Source organism: Peromyscus maniculatus, chromosome 1 (genome assembly GCF_049852395.1).
Source record: "Peromyscus maniculatus bairdii isolate BWxNUB_F1_BW_parent chromosome 1, HU_Pman_BW_mat_3.1, whole genome shotgun sequence".
NCBI lineage: Eukaryota > Metazoa > Chordata > Mammalia > Rodentia > Cricetidae > Peromyscus > Peromyscus maniculatus.
In genome coordinates this window covers 91502757-91524075 of record NC_134852.1, presented here as the reverse complement: position 1 = coordinate 91524075, position 21319 = coordinate 91502757, and the positions used below count along the sequence as shown (strand labels likewise).

Here is a 21319-nt window from a genome sequence, read left to right as displayed (position 1 = left end):
CAAATAGGCGCAGGCTGCCCTGGCGCTGTGTCGGTACCCACCCTTTTCTGCTTATTTTGTTTTTGCGGTGCTGGGGAGCCAAGCCGGGTCCTCGTACATGCTAGGCAAGCTTCTGCCACTGAGCTATCTCCCTAGCCATTAAAGAAAAAAACAAAAAACCAAGCATTTTTTATGACTGTCTGACTTGTCCTAGCCTTGGGTTCATCTTCTTGTCTCAGCTTCCCAAGTAACTGGGATTACGGGCCTGAACTACCACGCTGGGCTCCCCTATGGTAACTGTGAATGAGAAGAGCTTGCCTCAGACGCGAGGATCGAAAGGAGGTACAGGACGCACCTAGAAAATGACATAAACTTTAATAAAAAGACGGGTTCATTGCCCAGAGCCGCCCCTCTGGCACAGGCTGCCCAGGCCTGCCTGATTCTGCCACTGTGGCAGGAAGGGCGAACCCTAAGCAATCTTCTGATGGCGACTACACCGTACCTTGGGCATTTGACTCCACTCGGAAGGGAACTCCTTGTTGCCCAATGACCTCCAGCCACAGGCCACAACCAGGGTTCAGACCCATCGCTTAGCGGTAAACTCAGCCTAAGGCTTGATGAGCAGAGACGCATACATGCTGGTCTTAGCGCTTCATCTTTTAGTCTTTACCGATCTTGTTTATCTTTACCAAAGAATCTTAGAATGGTGAAGAATTCTTGGTGTCTGTGTTTTGCCTCTTGCAAACAAAGGTCCTGGCCAGAGCTTTTCAAACTGGAACTGGGTGGCAGTCTTTCCATTGGCAATGGTTGAAGGCCATTTGCTCTTTTAGTTGAGTGCTGGGCTTCCCTTCTTTTACCTGTGTTGGACGACGTTGAGGAGTGGGCTGGAATGATGCAGCACTGGTGCAGAGGCAGGGCATAGGCTGAGATTCCCAGCCTTTGCTCCTCTGTGGCCAGAGTTTACCATGGAGGGCAAGGTGCGGCATTCGGTCCATGAGTCACTTCCCTGTCTTTCGGGCTGCAGAAGATAGCCCTGCTTTGGGGTTAAAGTGGGTGGCACTGATCCTGACAGGGCTCGGTTTATGGCTTCTAGCCTTCTGCTGGCTTGACCTTCTGCAGTAGAAACATGGATTCCCACTAAGTTGTGGTACTCATGGAAGAGATGTTCTCACCTCTTTCCCAACTGTGGTCCAATTACACAGAAGACTGGCATCCCAAGCTTCCCTCCAGCATCTTTACCACACGTATTTTATTAGTCTGTTTATATGTCCATTTCCCTGTTAACCTTTGTTGAGGGCTGGGACTGTTTCTGCCGTGTCTATCACCAGGGTCACTAGACAGAAGGAAGTAAATAAACGGGTCCACTGCCTTCCCCCATGACTACACTATCAGGAGTGCCACTTTATATCTTGGGATCATCCCAGCTGTAATTCTTGCCACTGGGAATTTACACCAGTCAAAGTGACCAAAGCTAGTTTTGTATACTTACGGCCAGTGAGCCTGACTCTAGAGCTGGAAAAATAGTGCTTCCCAGATTTCTTCATTGACAATGAACAGTGGCCAGTGGCTGCTGGATCTGCTATCCAGTTGAAGTTCTTGGGCTGCAGATGGCACCGAGAAGGCTGTGCAATTTCGGGATTCGTGCTTGAGAGTGGCCCTAAGATCCTGGGGATCAACTCGTGGGGCCGGAGTGGTTGCAGGAAATGAGGAGGGACCTGTTCTGAGGCGGCCCCTCTCAGGAACACCAGTGGGACCAAATTCACAGGTTGCAGTTCTTGACTGCCCAGCCCGTCCTGGTGAAATCTAGGCTAGAGGAGAAGAGCAGCCCCTTACCATATTTCTTGTGAGGCTGGATAGCGTGTTGGAAGAAATATGCAACTGAAAAATAGAACAATCTCTTCTAGGCCATAGCCACTGGTTTAACTAGTTACTCTCTGGGGGTTCAACAAAAACAGAGGGCCCAACAGGTTCATTACCAGCCCAGGGAAGAGTGAAAACGGCAGCTGTTTTGTTGCCCAAGACTGTTTACTTAGCTCCCATCGGAGCCAGGTATTGGCAATGCTAGGGCGGTTACATGGAAGCCACTGAGCATGGCGGTGGCCTTGTTATTTGTCAGTCATGAGTTGTGAGTTGCTGCGGAACAGGAATAGAGAGAGCAAGTCTCTTGCCATTGAGAGAGTTGGGAGCTGCACTTTGCTGGCTTGCAATACCAAACCCAAGGGATCCTGGGAACAGACATCATGGAAGCAACAGACCCTCTCCCAGGCTCCAGTGACAGATACCATCACATAAACCTCCTCTGGTGTAACCACCACCATGTGCTGGCATCACAGCCCTTGTTCCCTGGCTTTGCGAGAGGCTTCTCAGGGACCCTCACCCGATACTCATGAAGCTTTCTGTGGCCCCGGTGGCTGGGGTACAGCATGCGAGTGAGCTGCTCTACAATACCCAGGCTTCGGATGAGATTCTCTCTTTGTAACAGGAGCTTCATCCGCTCAAGCTCTTCCTCTTCCACAATGTCCTGAGGCTGCATGGTGTCCAGGTGTGCTGGTAGCAGCTACAAGGCACAGGAGAGAGAGAGAGAGGATGTCCAAGATGGGGCTCGAACCATCGGCAAGGATGGCTGCAGGCCCCTGCTCCACGCTACCTCCTTCCCTGCCCAGACCTCCCGGTGAGGGTCCCCCAGCTGTCCCTTCTCTCCCCTTCTGTCCCAGAAGGTCAGATTCAATTTACTAGTTAGGGATTCGTCTCTCTCGAGCGAGGAGAGGACGGGACAGCAGGGACTCCCTTCTCTACTGGTCCCCATTTAGTTTCATGTGAAAAGAGAAGAGCCGCAGCCCCGACACCTCTTTCTCCCGGTTCCGGTTTCTATAAGCCAAGCTGGTGACAAGGCCGCGTGTTCCTGCTCGGGATCGGCTCTTCTCCCCAGCCGATTCCCCCTGGTTCTGGTCCTTGTTCTCCCTCCGCTTCTTGGTGCCTGGGTTCTCCTGCTGTTCCTGCTTGAGGCGAATCTCTTCCAGCTGCTGCCTGACAAGACACGGCAGTTTCAGACACGGGAGAGGCTGTGCGGGGAGAAGGGGCGAGGGGAAACGGGATGGGCTAATCAAAGGAAATCATGCTGCAGTGTTGGAGCTGGCGAGAAGGAACGAGGGAGAGCATAGCAAACACACTAAAGGAAAGACTCATCAAGAATCTGGGCCGGGCCGTGGTGCCGCACGCCTTTAATCCCAGCACTCGGGAGGCAGAGCCAGGAGGATCTCTGTGAGTTCGAGACCAGCCTGGGCTGGTTCCAGGATAGGCTCCAAAGCTACCGAGAGAAACCCTGTCTGGGGGGGGGGGGATGGGGAGCAGGGGGGGGGGATCTGTTAGTGGACTGGGATGATAGCTCAGGCAGTCAAGTCCTTGACTTGAAAGCATGACCTGAGTTCAAGCCTCAGAACCTGTGTTTTTTGTTTTTGTTGTTTTTTTAAAAAGGCCAGATGTGGTAGCACATGCTTGTATCTCAGTACCAGAAGGCAAAAATAGGCAGGTTCCCTGGGACTCCTGCTGGCCAGCCTGCCTAGCCTACTTGGTGAGTTTCAGGCCAATGAGAGACTCAAAAAAATCAAGTGGCCCAGACTTAGTGGTAGGCACTTTTAGTCCCAGCATTTGGGAAGCACAGGCAGGCAGATCTCCACGCATTTGAGGCCAACCTGGTCTATACAGCAAGTCCCAGGCCAGCCAAAGCTATATATTGAGACCCATTTCAAAAACACAAGACTCTAAAAAATAATAATAACAATACAGAATAAAAAGAAAAGTGGAGCCAGGCAGTGGTGGTACACACCTTTAATCCCAGCACTCGGGAGGCAGAGAGGCAGGTGGATCTTTGTGAGTTCGAGGCCAGCCTGGTCTACAAAGCAAGTTCCAGGAAAGGTGCAAAGCTACACAGAAACCCTGTCTTGGAAAAAAAAAAAAAAAAACACAACTAAGTGGAGCTGGCAAGATGGCTCAGCTCTTTGGTAAAGGTGCTTTACCAACCTGACCTGACCACCAACCTGACCACCTGAGTTCATTCCCTGGAACCCACATGGCGGAAGGAGGATGGTGACTCCTGAAAGTTCTTTTGACTTCCACATGTGCACTGTGTATACATACACACGAAAATAAGTAAATGTAATTTTTACATATTTAAAAATGCATGAACGCCGGGCAGTAGTCATGCATACCTTTAATCTCAGCACTCAGGAAGCAGAGGCAGGTGGATCTCTGTGAGTTCGAGGCCAGCCTGGTCTACAGAGTGAGTTCCAGGACAGGCACCAAAACTACACAGAGAAACCCTGTCTTGAAAACAAACAAAAATGCACAAACAAGGTAAGCAGCTAGGGAACAACACCCAAGGTTGTCCTCTGGCTTCCACATGCATAGCGTGCACACATACATTGCATACATACACATCATACGTTCAAGTGAAGGCATACATGCATGTTCCTGGACACAGAGGAGAACCTGTTAGAAATCTTTCTCTATTTCTCCTTTCTCAAGTATGTGGCGTCTTCCTCTTCCCCTGCTAGGGAGCAATTCAACTTCAGGATTTGCCCCCACCCCACCTGAACAGAGGAAAATGCAGCCAAGGTACCTGGCACACTCCTCTCTGGCCTTGGAGGCAGCAGTCTCCTGGAAGAGGGAGCCATTGTGCTTGAAGAAGGGTGCATATTTCTCTGAGTCGGGCCCAGGGTAGATCCGCCGGTAGCCCCCTAGGTGGGAATCTTCATATCGCTCCTGGTCCTGCATGGCAGCCTGGGATGACTCAATCTGCTCTCGCCTATAGAAACCAAGCTTAGGGGAGTCAGAGGAAGGCTGTGAGAATGTTCCGGAGGGAAAAGAACGCTGGCTAAGGCTTTCAGAACCTCCTACTGCCTGCCCCGTCTCCCTGAGCCCTGCCTAGGTAGGGAAGCATCCAAGCTCATGGCTAGCCCCACCATGTACATGATCATCAAATTAGGTGTGGTTTCCAGAATTTTGATTCTCATCCTAAATTCAGCGTGATCTAGTCATAAACAAACAATCTAGTTACCACAGACTTTTGGGCTCCTGATTATAAGAGTAATACCAATTCGATATAGAAAATGTAAAAGAAAGCCAGTTGGTGGTGGCAATGCCTTTAATCCCAGCACTCGGGAGGCAGGAGCAGGCAGATCTCTGTGAGTTCGAAGCCAGCCTGGTCTACAGAGCGAGATCCAGGACAGGCTCCAAAACTACACAGAGAAACTCTGTCTTGAAAAACTATATATATATATATATATATATATATGAAAAAGATTAAAGTAGATGTGCCACAGGTTTACAATCCTAACACTGGGAAGCTGGGAAGGCAGAGGAGCTAGAGTGCAAATCCAGCCTCAGCTTCTTAGTGAGATCAAGGCCAACCAGCCAGCCTCGTGCTCACTGCTGTGAGGCACACAATTCATTCCTAGACTGTAAAAAAGAAAAAGCTCTTGTAGTTTTAACATTTGTTTGTCCATTTGCCTGAGACAAGAGCTTGCTAAGTGGCTCAAGCTGGTCTTGATCTTATGACCCTCCTGCTTCTACCTCCTAAGTGCTGGAATTCCAGTCCTGCACCATGACACCAGGATTCCTTTGTTTCTTTAGTCCAGTATTTTCCACACATTTTCCCACTGACAGACACGATTCATTCAGATGTACCACCCCATCTTTTGGGATTATTCAGGGTGCTTACAAATGATCCTTCACCCCCATTCACCACACAAATATTGGAGTGGCTGCTATGTGCCAGTCCCTAACGCTATTTCGAGGAGTCGAACACACTTTGCCTCTGCATATCAAAATGCAAACAGAGACAAACAATGCTACTCTCCAGATTAATTCAATTCAATTTTATGTCTCATCAGCAAATTATAATTTCAGTATTAGCAACCTATTATAACCTATTGTAAACCATTTTATAGTGAAAATAGTGAGTGATAAAGAATAACTCAAACAATTTCATATACAACTGAACTGCCTCCTGGATGTCGTTGTCACAAGGATTCTCAGGAACTGGTTTCTAGATGAGCTTTGATTCAAAACAGACCAGCCCTCCCCCCCCCACCAAGGCTCAGGCACCTTTGTGCAAGAGGGGATGGAAAGATCATAGAGCCAGAGGCTAGAGAGGACTGGAGCAAATGAAGTATCTTCTGGACCTAACAGAACAGATGCTCTCAAGAGCTCCGAGCAGCTGTGGGTACCTGCACAGTATCCGCACCAAGTCAATACAGTCAACATTCCAGTGGAGGGGGGAGGGGCTCAGAAGCCCCATCTCTGGATGAGAAACTATTGACAGTTGATGTCTTCCGGGAGGAGAGATAGTCTGTTTTCTTTAAGAGTGTGACTCCTGGTACGTAGACCACACTCCAGTGGACAGCCCCACTCCAATGAGTACACAGACAACACAAACCAGACTCAGTGGGTTATTAAAAACCAAACAGAACAAGAAGTTACGATGGTGGATCTGGGAGAAGTTATAGGTTGGGGGGCAGGGGTGAATTTGACCAAAATACACCATATGCATCTATGAAATTCTGAAAATAAATAAAAATAGTAAAAAAAAAACAAAAACAAAAAAAAAAAACCAACTAGGAGTTATGGTATATCATTAGTTCAAGGCCTGCCTGGGCTACCTGGGCTACTGTATATAGCAAGAACCTGTGTCAAAAAAATAAGTGAGGCCGGGCGTTGGTGGCGCACGCCTTTAATCCCAGCACTCGGGAGGCAGAGTCAGGCGGATCTCTGTGAGTTCGAGGCCAGCCTGGGCTACCAAGTGAGCTCCAGGAAAGGCGCAAAGCTACACAGAGAAACCCTGTCTCGAAAGAAAAAAAAAAAAACCAAAAAAAAAAAAAAAAAAAAAAAATAAGTGTCAGGCCGGGCGGTGGTGGCGCACGCCTTTAATCGGGAGGCAGAACCAGGCAGATCTTTTTGAGTTTGAGGCCAGCCTGGTCTACAGAGCAAGATCCAGGAAAGGCACAAAGCTACACAGAGAAACCCTGTCTCGAAAAACCAATAATAATAATAATAATAATAATAATAATAATAATGTGTCAGAACTAAACAGCTCCAACCAGCTGATCACACAACATACAGTTCCTTATGTACCTACTGAAGAAAGCTACAGAGTGTGACTTATTTAACAGTCTGGGGATACCAGGAGAAAGGATTTTGTATAAATACATTTAGACTTTCTTAATATTTATTTTTACATGTGAGGATGTTTTGCCTGCCTGTTTTGCGTATGACTGTGCACCATGTATGTGCAGTGCCCACAAAGGAGGGGGTCAGATCCCCTAGGACTGGAGTTACAGATGATTTCAAGCCACCATGTAGGTGCTGGGAATTGAACCTAGGTCCTTTGGAATGGCAGCCAGTGCTCTTAACCGCTCAGCCATCTCTCCAGCCCCACATCTAGACTTTTATTTTTATTTATTTTTTATTTTATTTTTTATTTTTTGGTTTTTCGAGACAAGGTTTCTCTGTGTAGTTTTGGTTCTTGTCCTGAATCTCGCTCTGTAGACCAGGCTGGCCTTGAATTCACAAAGATCTGCCTCCTGAGTGCTTGGATTAAAGGCATGCGCCACCACCGCCCGGCTCATCTAGACTTTTAAATGCTTGTACAAATATAAATATACAATAGTAACATGAGTCAGCTGAAAACTGAGTCACTGCAGGAGAGGGGCATGAAAAAGACTACTCAATGTATTTTTTAAAAATATGTCTCTAGAATGTGTAGTGTATTATCTATGCAAAAATTTTTTTTCAGCTAATCAGCTCCTTCTCTCAGGAAAGTAATAACAAAGAAGTTAAGTTGCACAACTAAACCCCTACCAGGACCTGCAGAATGGGTCAGTGGATAATGATACTTGTGGCCAAGCCTAAGGACCTGAGTTCAATCCCCATGCTCCAACATGTTGGAAGGAGAGAACCAACTACCACATGTTGTCCTCTGACCACGGGTCTGGCATGGCCCAGTACACACACACACACACACACAACGTGCTATATTAACTTAAAAATAAATAAACTGGACATAGTGATGCACACCTTTAATCCCAGCAACTGGGAGGCAGAGGCCGGTAGATCTCTGTGAGTTTGAGACCAACCTGGTCTACATATCTAGTCCCAGGCCAGGCAGAGACCTGTCTCAAATAAACAAATATCTATTAGATACCAGACACACCTGGCTTCTCGTGGCTGTTGGTGGCATGGGAAAAGCCGCTCCTTGACTCGACGCTTGTCCTCTTCGATCACCTTCTTTTTGTCACAGCCCCGGAGGTTGACAAGGTTCATGGCATCACAGAGAAGTGCATCTTTCACCTCTCGATCCAGGCGAGAGTCTGTGGTGAAGCTTGGGGAGTGGTTTACCTGCGAGAGGAGTCCTTATTGTCCCTTTCCTAGACCACCTGAGCAGGGGTTGGTCTGTTGTAGGTCTAGTCTGGGGAGAAACCGCTCCCTCCTGTGGCCTGAGCCGACACCTGAGGAGAGATCTGACCCATCTACGGGCTAGTGAGAGAAAGCCAGACAACTTGACTGCTGATACAGGGTCCTGAAGGGCTAGACTCACTCAGGGAGCACTGGGGAGTCCTGAACATGGATTGCTATGTTGCTTGCTTGCTTGCTTTCCTTGGGTTTTTGAGACTGGGTTTCATAGAATCCAGGCTAGCCTCAGATTCACTATGTAGCTGAGGCTCATTCTGAAATCATAATCCTCCTTCCGCTTCCCAAGCACTGAGATTACGGACATGCCCAGTCTGAACTACTACTGTAGAGGGCAAAGAGCACCAGTGTTTGTCTTGGCAAATGAGAAAATCTTACGCTGTCACCTGGTTCTTGCCCACCCTGAGACTTCTACCTCCCCGCCCTCCCTATTCTACCATGTGAGTACACTCCTCCCAGGGGGAGGCCTCTGACTGTGGCCTTGGCAGGTTGAGGAGAGAAGTCTTACCTCTAGAAGCCAGGGTTTGAGCTTGTGGTCCAGTAAGATGTCAAAACCCAGGATCTCAAAGCAGGCACATGTACCTCCACACAGATATTGGGGGAAACAGGTTCGGTAGTTGTGGCGAAGAACAGAGTGGGCTGAGATGATGGTTTTGATGATGATGTCCTCGATGTCCCCCCACAGCTCTCGGGGGTCATAGCTGTGCTCTCGCAGCCAGGCATTGAGTGTCGACAGCTTCCTATGAGGCCCAGTGCTCAGAGGAAGACCGATTTCCATGCCAGCAGGGCCTGGCTGCAGGCAGGAGGCTCCCTGACGTTAACCCCAATTTGGTGTTTGGGACCCTGGGCTTCAAAAGGCTGCTAGCAGCTGGGAGCTGGGATTAGTTACTAGGGTCCTAGGTGGTTGAGTCTGCACTTAGAGTTCAGACACAGGACTAGGGTCTTCAAAATCAGAGACTCCTGAGAAATCAGCTTCCCAAGAGCCAGTTGGGTTTCATGGGCTCCTGAGACTGTGGGACTAAAGGCAGAGGAAGCAAGGGAAAACAGAATAGGGGATACCTCTTACTGCCCACAGCATCATCCCGGACAAAATTCTCATTGTGTTTATTGATCGCATAGTTGGTCAGGTGCATGCACACATCCTCCTGTGAAGTGAATGGCCCGGTATTGGCTCACCCTGCCTCTGTGTGGCCTCTCCAGCTCTTTGGTGCCTTCTTATTACCCACTGCTCCGCCCCAAGATTGCTCATCACCTGGCCCTCTTCACCAGGGACTGTCCTGTATGATCCTGGTCACTTCAGACAGAACCTTTCCTTGGTCACCACCCAGCAAGGGCTCCCCCGGGTGCTATGACTCTCACTGGCTCCCTTCCTTGGTCATGGCTGGCAATGACAAATTTTCCTACCATGCTTGTCCCTAGAAGCAAGGTACTCATGGCAATGAAGGAGAAGAGGGGGCCACCCTGCCTCCTCACCAGGTTGTTATGGCTAGGTTCCACATACGGCATGGTGGCAAAACGGGCCAGGCCTTCCTCATACATGAAGATCCGGAGAGGGTCACAGGAAGTGATCAGAACATAGATTCGCATGTCAAACTTGAAGCCATCAATGAGGAAGGGCTAAGAGCACGCAAACCCAGAGGGAATACTAATGAACTTCTAAAGTGCTTATTACATGCAATATATGGTTATTACAGGTGCTTCCACTATATAACACATTGAATCCTCACAATAATCATACAAAGCAGTAACTGTTGTTATTCTTATTTAACAGTGAGGAAACAGTGCCAAGGAAAGGGCCAGATAACTGCCCAAGATCATGTGTCTGGGATACGGGAAAGCTGTGAGTCAAACCAAGGCTCGCTAGCTCTGAACAATGGCTACAGTCTGTAAGATAACAAGGACAGCAGAGAGGGCACGAGCCTATAATTGACGTCTGCCCTGATGTACAAGGGATAAGGCACCCCAGTGTGGGGAAAGGCCTGGGGGCTCCGAGGTGGCCTTCACCTTGGTGATGTACTGCTGGCAGATCATATGCTCTCCTGGCTTGATTTCCTTAGGGGTTCTGGTGATAAAGATGCCACGCCCCTGACAGCCGCTATCTGGCTTGCAGATATAAGTGCGGGTTTTCCGCTGACGACCGTAGGCCTGGAAGTCCCCATAGCTACATGCAGAGAGAGGCTGGTCAAAGGGTTTCTGTGCATCCTGACTGTCCTGGGACCCCCATGGCCATCTTCCTGTTATCTATTTCCAGGCTCTTCTTGGAGCACTTAGCCTTGGACCCACTTCTGCTTTGGCCAGCTGAATTTTTTTTTTTTTTTGAGACAGTTTTTCTTTGTAGCCCTGGCTAGCCTGTACTCGCTCTGTAGACCAGGCTGGCCTCAAACTTACAGAAATCCACCTGCCTCTGCCTCCCGAGGACTGGGATTAAAGGCGTGCGCCACCACCCGGTCAGCTGAATCTTTCTTGGTCCAGTTCCAACCCTCTTAAACACGTCTGGGTCACAAGACCACAGAGAGTGACTCCTTACCCTGCCCCCAGGATCTCGGCTCACTCACTCTGCAGGGAGACACCAGGTTCGAGGGAAGATGTTGTACTCGGTAGGGTAGAGCTTCTGCATGCGGTTGAGGTTCCGAGCCAGCAGATCTTTGCGGCAGATTTCTGTCATGCCAGGGAAGTGGTTGATTTTCTGAAACAGAGTCAGTTGGTTATACTGCCCCCGGGAGCACGTGGCAGTTCCTAGGACCTGGGCATCCCACGGAGCCATAGAAAGGGACTGGAAAGAAAGTCCCAGGGGAGGATGGCACTGTATGTAGTCAGCAAGGGTGAAACCAGAGGCTTCCATAAGGCAGGTGGGAAGTCACTCCATGGCCTCTCCCCAGTAGGCACTTACAGCAAGGCTGAGAAAGGAGAGGACAGTTAGAAAAGTGTAGACTAACCAGGACCTTGTGATCTCCAGCCACCGTCTCACATCCTTGGTCCACCAAGATAAGGCTCAGTGATGGAGTGTTTGATCAGTGGGCATGAGGTCCTAGGTTCAGTTCTCATCAACACACACACACACACACACACACACTTACATTTAAAAGAAGAATGATACACAATAACACAAAGAAATAATAAGAAACACATCTCCATGAAGACACAGAGGAGAAAAGGAAACCAAAAGGACTGTAGGGAATGTATGCCACAGCACCCAGAGACCACAGGGCACGAGAGGGGGTCTGCTGGGGCCCTTAGCTGTTCTACCCTGCGGGGGTGGAAGGCAGAAGCATGAGACAGCAGAGTGCATCCAGCTGCCTTCCTTAACCACTAGCTGTGTGAACTCTGTGTTCTGAACCTTCCTGTCCTCTTTTTAACATACCGCTCTCTGCCACTCAGGCATGCTAAGGATTCAATGAAGAAGCAATATAAAAACACCTAACAGCATCTGGCTGATACATAGGAATCCCTTGGTAAAAGCTGTTAATCAGTAGCCCTCATCTGACAGCTGCTCCCTGCATGGCCCCTCTTTGCAGCTTCTCCAGCATTTAGAGCAGTTACTCTCTCCTGGGCTCCCTTTCTCGACTCCCCTAGAGAAGCCTACAGACCCTTTTTAATTAGTCACGTACTGCATAGCGACATTTCGGGTAAGGACAAACCACAGACCAAATGGTGCTCCTAGAAAACCTCATCACCTAGCGACTGGACAGACATTTGTTTACTGCACTTGCAGTGTTCCCGCGAGGAAATCGCCCACCAACCCATTCTTTACCTGCGAATCCTCATCATTAAGCCACACATGACTTCACCAGACATGATGACACACTGTCTTGCTTTTTGTTGTTTTGAGCCAGGGTATTGATAGACAGCCCAGGGTAGATAGCCTGAAAAACCTCATCCTCTTGACTCAGCGTGCTGACTGCTGGGATTACTGTCCTGTACCACCATACCATGCCCAGCCCCATGCATACGATTGTTGGCTGGCTCTCTCTCCTGCCCTCCCCTTCTCTGTCGTGAGTGTGTGTGTGTGTGTGTGTGTGTGTGTGTTTCTTTTGTTTCTTTTTTGAGGCTGGGTCTTATGTAGATGGCCTTGAGATCCTCCTGCTCCTCGTTTCCACCTCCCCCCCCCAAGTGCTGGGATCACTGGTGTATATTACCACCTTTGGCTCTTCCACACTCTCTTGGTAGATGCACCATGCTAAGCTGCTTAGATACTAAACCATCCATCTGGCCTAATCATTAGCCCCCTCCCTCCTTTTTTTTAGATCCTGGCAATTGAACTCGGTGCCTTTTGCATACTAGGCAAGCACTCTACCGCAGAGCACTGAGCCAAGTCCCTAGCCTTCTGCTATTAGCCCTGAAGCCGCTTTCTAGGCCTCGCCCCAAGATGGGCACACCTGCTCTCAATGAGGCAGGTGGGCTAGTCAGAAGCCACCGGTCAGAACAAATAATATGACAGGGACGTCCCCACCCAACACTTACTTCAGGTAACAGAAGCTCCAGAGAGCCAAGAGGAGAATATTTTTATTGGAGCAGAAGACCTGGGGGTGGCCTCCCTGTCTGGATAAGGCACAGCAATGGAAAGAGGCAATGACCCCATGTCAGGGCAGCCAGAGTGGGTGGGAATGCTCATTTTGGATGTTGGGCCAGGACATTGGTACCTGAAACCTCTTCATGTCCATGACTCGTTCCAGTGAGACAGAGCAGTCTGTCCAGTACACAGTCCACTCTTCATCCTCCCCCACTTCCTTCAGGCCACACATTTGGGCTGCCCGGCGCACTGCAGAGACAGGAAGGGTTAATGCTGCCAGCCTGGGCACCAGCCATGAGCCCCGGAACTCTAGCCGGGCCGAGGAAGGAGCAGACCTGACCAGAGAGCAGACTGTAAAGGCATGTGCTTCTTACCTCAGCCTCATAGTTACCAGGCTGCAATCTCAAGTTCACGTGGCTAGCAGAGAAAACAAGAGCTGGACTCTGCTGCTCTGGGTCAGGACTGTTTGGATATACAGCTAACCCTCAGTCGGAGCACACTGGCATCTAAGATTCTGATGTGGCTCTTTGTACAGATGTCAGTAGGGAGAGGAGGAGACAGATGAAAACCTTGACCTAGCTGGGCTATGACTTTTTATTGTTATGCCCCTTGAGAGCCTCTGGGGTGGGGGGGACATGGCTTTTTGGTTTTTGTGGTGTTGGAGATTAAACCTACCCATTGAGCTAAATTCTCAACCTTTCAAAAAATAGTTGGGATTTTGTTTGTTTGCTCTTTAAGATATTCATTATTTTTCTGGGCAGTGGTGGCACACACCTTTAATCCTATCGCTCAGGAAGCAGAGCCAGGCGGATCTCTGAGAGTTCAAGACCAGCTTGGTCTACAGAGTGAGTTCCAGGACAGCCAGGGTTATACAAAGAAAACCCTATCTAGAAAAAAAAAAAACAAAAGCAAAAAGCAAAAAAAAAGATTTTCATTATTTTTAATCATGTATGTGTAGGTGGGCACATGTGTGTCAGATCATGTGCATGTGGGGGTCAGAAGATAATTTGCAGGGGTCTCCCTCTGCCATGTGGGTCCCCAGGATTGAACTTGGGTTCTCAGCCTTGTTGACAAGTGCATGTATATAATGAGCTCTCTCTCCAGTCCCCAAAGCAGTTTTAACTTTTCCTTCTGTTCCTCATTTGAAGGGTAGGGCAATGGTGACACTCCGACAGACTTTTTGTCATGTTTTTTGCTGGCTATGTAACCAAGGATTACCTTAAACTTCTGATCCTTTTGACTCCATCTTCTAAATGCTGGCAGAAGCTACCAGGACCAGTTTAATGGGGTGCTGAGGATCAAACCCAAGGCTTCATGCATGTTAGACAAGTATTCTATCAATGAGTTATATCAGCCCTCCCTTTAAATGATTATCATTATTTAGTTTTTAGTCCCCCCCGCCAGGGTCTCACTATGTAGCCTTGGCTGTCAACTCACTCTGTAGCCCAGGCTGGCCTGGAACTCATAGAGATCTGCCTGCCTCTGCCTCCCAAGTGCCTGGCTTGTGGGGTTTTTTTGTTTGTTTCTTTTTGCCAGCTAACTGGAGATGCCTTCCCTACCAGTGAGACCAGCTGAAATATGGACATCTCCACTGTGAAGAGCTCAGCCTGGGGACCTCAGTGTAGGCAGTAGGTAACCAGGGGCTGGGGGAACGGCCGTGCTTCTGCCCCAGGAAGAACAACAACGGTCCCTCTTGCCCACACGGCTGTGAGTGAGGAGCCCAGTGCTTACCACTCTCATACTTGCAGTTGGTCAGATTGATGGCCAGGGGTCTGAAAGGAAGGAAGAACAGAAATCAGGCCGAGGAGGAGGGAAGGACAGGCTCCAGGCAGCCAGGAGCCCAGGTGAAGGAATAGCTAAGGAATTTATAATGCAAATTCATTTCCTCTAGAAGTAACTTAAATACCAAACCAACATGCTACAATTCCAAGCTGGGCAGACCCAAATGGCTCTGATTTTTTTTTTTTTTCTGTTGCAGCAGCCTTTCTTTCTTTTTGGATTTTCAAGAGGGGGTTTCTCTGAGTAGACCTCGCTGTCCTGGAATTTGCTCTGTAGACCAGGCTGGCCTGGAACTCAGAGATCAGCCTGCCCCTGAGTGCTGGGAACAAAGGCATATGCCACCATGACTGGTGTGTGTGTGTGTGTGTGTGTGTGTGTGTGTGTGTGTGTGTGTGTGAGCTTTGGGGATTCACAGTCAAGCCTTCATGCTGTGCACCAAACTCTCTTTCCCAACTGAGCCATCCCATCAGCCCATTGTTATATGGTTTTTGAATCAGGGTCCCAAACTGGCCTGGAATACATAGTAATTCTTTTGTCTCAGCCTTCCTGTTGCTGGGATTATTGATGGACGTGCACCACAACCTGGCTCTGCACCACAGCCTGGCTCTCCTCTCCTCTCCCAAAGGCTAATGTGAAAAGCTTAGATCTCATCGTTCTCCTCTACCAAATGGCGGTGTGAGGCTGAAGGGCTGACTCTCTAGAGCCAGATCTGTGGGGATCTAGGGAAAAGTTACCTCCGTTTCCGCTTCCTCTTTCTCCTCCCAGCTTCCAAATCATCTGTGTCTGTTACACTTAGGATTTTCTTTGGGATTTTCTTGGCCACAACAGATAAGGTAATCCCATTCTCAAACTCTTTATAGTCAGCCTTTGCAAGTGCCTGCTGGGAAGAGTTGGGGGTGGTCGCTTCTTCTCTAACACACTCTTCCTCAGACTCTTCTTCCTCAACATATTCTTCCTCAGATTCACTGGTCTTACAGGTACTGGGCTCCATCCTCTTAGATTCTAAGGGGAAAGGGATGGGAATGAAATATCAGACCTCCTTCCAGGCCCAGGAAGTCCTGCAGGAATTCACCCAGAGGCCCTTTATGGAGCTATAAGGAAATGTTGCCCTTTCAGACCAATTCTACTGTAGACTACGTTGTTTCCAAGTAGAGGGCTATGGGGAGAGCATGGGATGTTGGTAGGATGTAAAGTCCTTAACTAAAAGACCCCACCATCATCCAGGATTACCCTGGATCATTCAAAACACTGCAGTGCATGCAGAACAGAGCTGGCAGAAGCCACGATCACGGCTGTTTTGTTTCCTGAATGGGAAGAGAGGTGGCTGACAGAACTGGATGATTCTTTGCTTTAAAATACAGCTGATGATCAAAGGTTCTCGGGCCGGCCCTTTCCCTGAGCCAGGATTCAGTTTCCCTATGTGAACACGTCGGGGTCGGGCATCTCATGGCTGATACCCTTTGGGCTCGGATAGAGAAAAGGAAACCCACGGCAGACACTGCCCACCCGAGGTTTCGAGGAGAGCTCAGGGGCTGCTGGAGTTGCCCCTAGCAGCCCGGGGCTGGCCTCAGCTGGTCGCTCATGGCCGCCCCTCGCCCGCTGCAGCTCTTCCTGGGCGTTGCTGGACGTCGAGGACCGTCTCTTCGTTCCACAGGACTGTCTGTCCCCGCCGTCGCGAGGGGGAGCCCGCTCCCCCTCGGGGTTAACTCCTAGCTCCGAGATCCTGGCGGCGGCGGCGCCTCCTTAAGCAAGCCGACGGCCGCCGCCGCCGCCGTCGCTATGGACACGAAGGCGGCCCCTATTGGAGTAGCGTTCTGGGGGCGTGGCCTCCCCGGGAACCACACCCCCTCTGGTGCCAGCCGAAGCCATCTTGGCCCCCGACTGTCGGGTTTTGCCCGGTGCGGCTGGAGGTCAAAGTGTGTAAGAGCCGGTGTTCAGCGAAGAGGGATTCTTCCAGTGCATTATGGGACTTGTGGTCCTCCCGCGTTGGTGACTTTCCTGGATTCCGATGGCCAAGGCAAACAAGTCTGTATTTGAGACAAATAGCCGCTTGTGTTTCTTCTGCATTTCAGAAATGGTGCCATGAGAAAAGTCCCCGCCCTTGACAGGGACCGCAGCGATTAGGACATTTGCCTTCCAAGGTTTTCACCCTGTTAAGCTTTAGCAGTTTCATTAACTAATTACAGAACAGGGTCAGAGAGGTGGTTCAGGGGTAAGAGTGCTTGCTGACAAGTCGGAGGACTTGAGTTCGACTCCCTGAACCCACATGGTGGAAGATGAGAGCCAGAACAACAGTAAGTTGTCCTCTGACCTCTATACCCACGCCTTGGCATGGTGCCCACCACCATAAAGAAATGATTTTTTAAGTGAAAGAAAAGGAAATGTTACCTCATGCCATTGCTCCGTCATTGTCGCCTTCCTATACTTGACATTCCCCCACTGTGAATTCCACTCGCTTCCTCCACCAAACCCAACACAACTTCTTAAAATTCAGATTATTTTGTGTGGCAAAACCCGGAGAAGAATCAAGCAGTTTTTGCTCATAAAACGACAAACATTCTAGAAGTTACATGAATATGAGTATTTTCTGCTTACCCTGTAATACTGAAAATGTGCTTAAGTAAGTAGTTGTGCGGTGATGGAAGCTTATGTCATTAATTTTTTAAAATACTAATTTATGTGAATGAGCTTTTGCCCGCACGTATGTATGTGGACCACATTCTTGCTTGGAGGCGGTGCAAGTCAGAAAAGGACATCAAATCCCTTGGAACTGGACTTACAGATGGCTGTGAGCCACCATGTGGGCCATGGGAACTGAACCTGGGTCCTCTGAACCAGTGAGCCATTTCTCCAGCATTTTTTATTATTAAAAAATTATGTATGTGCTTCTTTGTGCCTGAGTGCCTGTGCTCCATGTATGCACAGAGCTAGAGGAGGCCAGAGGAGGGTGTTGGATGTGCTGTAACTGGGGTTACAGATGGTTGTGAGCTGTCATGTGGGTGCTGGGAATCATACCCAGGTCCTCTGGAAGAGCAGCCAGTGTTCCTAACCACTGATTCATTTCTCCAGCCCCCTCTTTTATTCTTTTAGAGATTTGCTTATTATTTTATGTGTATGGGTGTTTTGCATGCATTTATGTATGTGTACCACATGTGTGCAAATGCCCTCAGAGGCCAGAAGAGGTTGTCGGTTCTCTGGAACTGGAGTCACATATGGTTGTTAGCTGCCATATGGTTACTAGGAACCAAACCCTGGTTTTCTTTTCTTTTCTTTTTTTTTTTAATTTAATTTTTTTCTATCATCAGCTTGATACAGTACACATTCTTATCCTAATAGTGAAATGTTTCACTGATGCTTGCCCAGTGATTGAGTGAAACCAAAACTTATAAGCCACAGTCATCCTAGGGTCCCCCCTGCTATGTAGCCTCCCTGGATCTGTGGGTTGCAGTCTGACTGATCTTTGCTTTATATCTAGTGTCCACTTATAAGTGAGCACATACCATGTTTGTCCTTCTGGGTTTGGGTTACCTCACTCAGGATGATATTTTCTAGTTCCATCCATTTGCCTGCAAATTTCATGATGTCATTGTTTTTCTCTGCTGAGTAGTACTCCATTGTGTAGATGTACCACATTTTCTTAATCCATTCTTCAGTTGACGGGCGTCTAGGTTGTTTCCAGGTTCTGGCTATTATGAATAATGCTGCTATGAACATAGTTGAGCATGTATCTTTGTGTTATGATTGAGCATTCCTTGGGTATATGCCCAAGAGTGGTATGGCTGGGTCTTGAGGCAGTTTGATTCCCAATTTTCTGAGAAACCGCCGTACTGATTTCCACAGTGGCCCTGGTTCTCTATAAGAGGAGTAAGTGCTCTTCACTGCTGAGCCGCCTCTCCAGACACTTATTCTCTTAGTCTTCAAATCAGCATTCTATGTGATTTAAGAAAGTATTATTCTAGCCAGGCGGTGGTGGTACACACCTTTAATCCCAGCACTTGGGAGGTAGACAGGAGGATCTCTTGAGTTTGAGACCAGCCTGGTCTGCAGAGTGGGTTCCAGAACAACCAGCCAGAGCTGTTAGAGAAACCCTGTCTTGAACAACAAAAACAAGGGCTGGAGAGATGGCTCAGAGGTTAAGAGCACTGGCTCTTCTTCCTAGAGGTCCTGAGTTCAATTCCCAGCAACCACATGGTGGCTCACAACCATCTGTAATGAGATCTGGCTCCTTCTTCTGGCCTGAAGGGATAAATGCAAGCAGAACACTGTATACATAATAAATAAATCTTTAAATTAAAAAAAAAAAGTTAAAAAAAACAAACAAACAAAAACAAGGGGCTGGAGAGATGGCTCAGAGGTCCAGAGGTCCTGAGTTCAGTTCCCAGCAACCACATGGTGGCTCACAACCATCTGTAATGAGATCTGGTGCCCTCTTCTGGCCTGCAGTCATACATGCTATATACATAATAAAATAAATAAACCTTAAACAACAACAACATATATCTCTATCTATCTATCTCTCTCTATATATAGAGAGAGATAGATATAGATATCATCAACAAATATGCCAACCTTGTTACTCCTTAAAGGGGTTTCAAGTAAGTAAATAACCCAACATTCTAAGTGCAGGAAAAATGTGCCCTAAGGTTACATCACCCTGACATCTGAGCTGTAAACAAAGGAAACATTTGGTCCTCAACAGGTCGATTCAATACGCCTGCGCCATCAAACTCTCCCTTACATTTAAGATGTTGTTGAGTATGTCATTTCTTCAGGAGAGTGAGTTGTAACGTATGCTAAGTGTACAATCTTTTAAATTTAAATTTCATACCTATAACAAGAGAACAAAAAGTGTGTATTTAGGACTTGATATACCCTTGTCAAGTTCTTTTCTATACTTCTTAAGATCATTATGTTACTGACTCTGAAAAGTAATGTAATCTGGTAGCAACCTCGTAATTTAAATCAAGGCATTTGCATAAAATAAATAAGGGCAGGGGCTTCAAGACGGCTCAGCAAGTAAAAAGGAAGCCAAGGCTGAGGACCTAAGTTAGAGACTCCTCAGGATCCCTAAGGTAGGAGAAAACAGACTTCCCCAAATTTATCTCCTAATCTAGACACACTAAGTAAATTAATAAACGTAAAGACATGGGCTTGGGATGTAGATCAGTTGGGTAGATTGATGGCCTAATGCTCACAAAGCCCTGGGTTTGATCTCTAACATCCCAGGAAACAGACATAGTGGCCTTCATCTGTGACCCCAGCATGTGGGAGGGGGTGGCAGGAGAGTCAGAAGTTCAAGGTCATCCTGACCTACAGTGAGAGTTCTAGTTGTGAATTAGAATTCCTAAAAAGGCTGTGTGTTGGGTGCTCATGTTTAATCCTGGCATTACAGGCAGATCTCATTCAGCATTCAAGGCTTGCCTGGTCTACACAGTAAGTTCCAGGACAACCAGGGCTATGTAGACAAATCCTGTCTTAAAAAACAAACAAACAAGAAAATAGATTGCCTGAAATCTACTTAAATAAACTGTGTCTTCAAAGACTCCCCATCTAGCCGGGCAGTGGTGGCACAAGCCTTTAATCCCAGCACTCGGGAGGCAGAGCCAGGCGGATCTCTTTGAGTTCGAGGCCAGCCTGGGCTACAAGAGTGAGTTCCAGGAAAGGCACCAAGCTACACAGAGAAACCCTGTCTCGAAAAACCAGAAAAAAAAAAAAAAAAAAAAGACTCCCCATCTATATTGGAACGTTGGTTGGCTTGGCTTGATCTTGTTCAAATCTTGTGCAGGAATATTAGTCAGGGTTCTCTAAAGGAACAAAGTTTTGTTTATATATTCTCTATATTCTCTCTTTATGTATAGGAGGTTGTCTCACCCTGGAGAAGCCAAGAGTTATTGTTCAGTAGTTGTTCAGTCTACAAGGCTGCATATCTCAGCAGTCCCTTTCTGGCCCTGGAGGACTGAAGGATTCTTGGAGAGCTTCAGGTCTTCAGTCTACATTGGAATCCCAAAGAAGTTGGTCCTAATATTTGTGGGTGTTTTTGTTTTGTTTTGAGACGGGGGTTTTTCTATGTAGCCCTGGCAGGCCTGGATCTCACTATGTAAACCAAGATGACCTCAAATTCACAGAGATCTGCCTGCTTCTGCCTCCTGACTGATGGGATTAGAGGTGTTATACTACTTTGTCTGGTTTGGGTATTTTTGTTTTGTAGACAGGGTCACAGAAATCTGCTTCCCGAGCCTGGCTCAGCCCTCACTCGGAACTGCAGAGCCATCTCTCCATTCTCTTTTTAAACAGGGGTGGTGCTTGTAGCTCAAGCTGGCCTTGAATTTGTGGCCGTCTTCCTGCCCTAGCCTCCCAAATGCTAGGATGACAGGTGTGTACCATCATACCTGACTCAGCAATGAGACTTTTAAAAACTTCACCGATTGACTCAACTACAGATTGGGGTACAGGGACTTGAAAGATCCCAGGAGGCCACCAACTTTGAGACGGCACTACCATCATGGGTAAACAGTCTCAGCTACACATTGTACCAGCGTTAAGTTCTGGCCTCACAGGCCAAGGCCTGCACTTCAGCCTTGACTC

At 48.1% G+C, this 21319-nt stretch overlaps 1 protein-coding gene across 3 annotated transcripts; it reads right to left on the bottom strand.

The window, feature by feature from the left end:
- Nucleotides 1–337: 337 nt before the first annotated feature.
- Nucleotides 338–16631, bottom strand: Ttll13 (tubulin tyrosine ligase like 13). Of its 3 annotated transcripts, none has more exons than XM_015992532.3 (15): nucleotides 16241–16631; nucleotides 15469–15736; nucleotides 14687–14727; nucleotides 13086–13204; nucleotides 11001–11131; nucleotides 10450–10606; nucleotides 9919–10062; nucleotides 9505–9590; nucleotides 8954–9185; nucleotides 8189–8373; nucleotides 4598–4783; nucleotides 2826–3006; nucleotides 2357–2536; nucleotides 1469–1787; nucleotides 338–1092 (listed from the first exon to the last, which is right to left on the bottom strand). In XM_015992532.3, the coding sequence occupies exons 2-15, from the start codon at nucleotides 15723–15725 to the stop codon at nucleotides 833–835; spliced, it is 2478 nt and encodes an 825-aa protein (XP_015848018.2). In that variant the 5' UTR covers nucleotides 15726–15736; nucleotides 16241–16631; the 3' UTR covers nucleotides 338–832. The 3 variants fall into 3 exon arrangements, with proteins under 3 accessions (XP_015848018.2, XP_015847981.2, XP_042134580.2); XM_015992495.3 differs by having other exon boundaries at nucleotides 15965–16515; XM_042278646.2 differs by having other exon boundaries at nucleotides 16237–16474.
- Between the last annotated feature and the right edge of the window lie 4688 nt (nucleotides 16632–21319).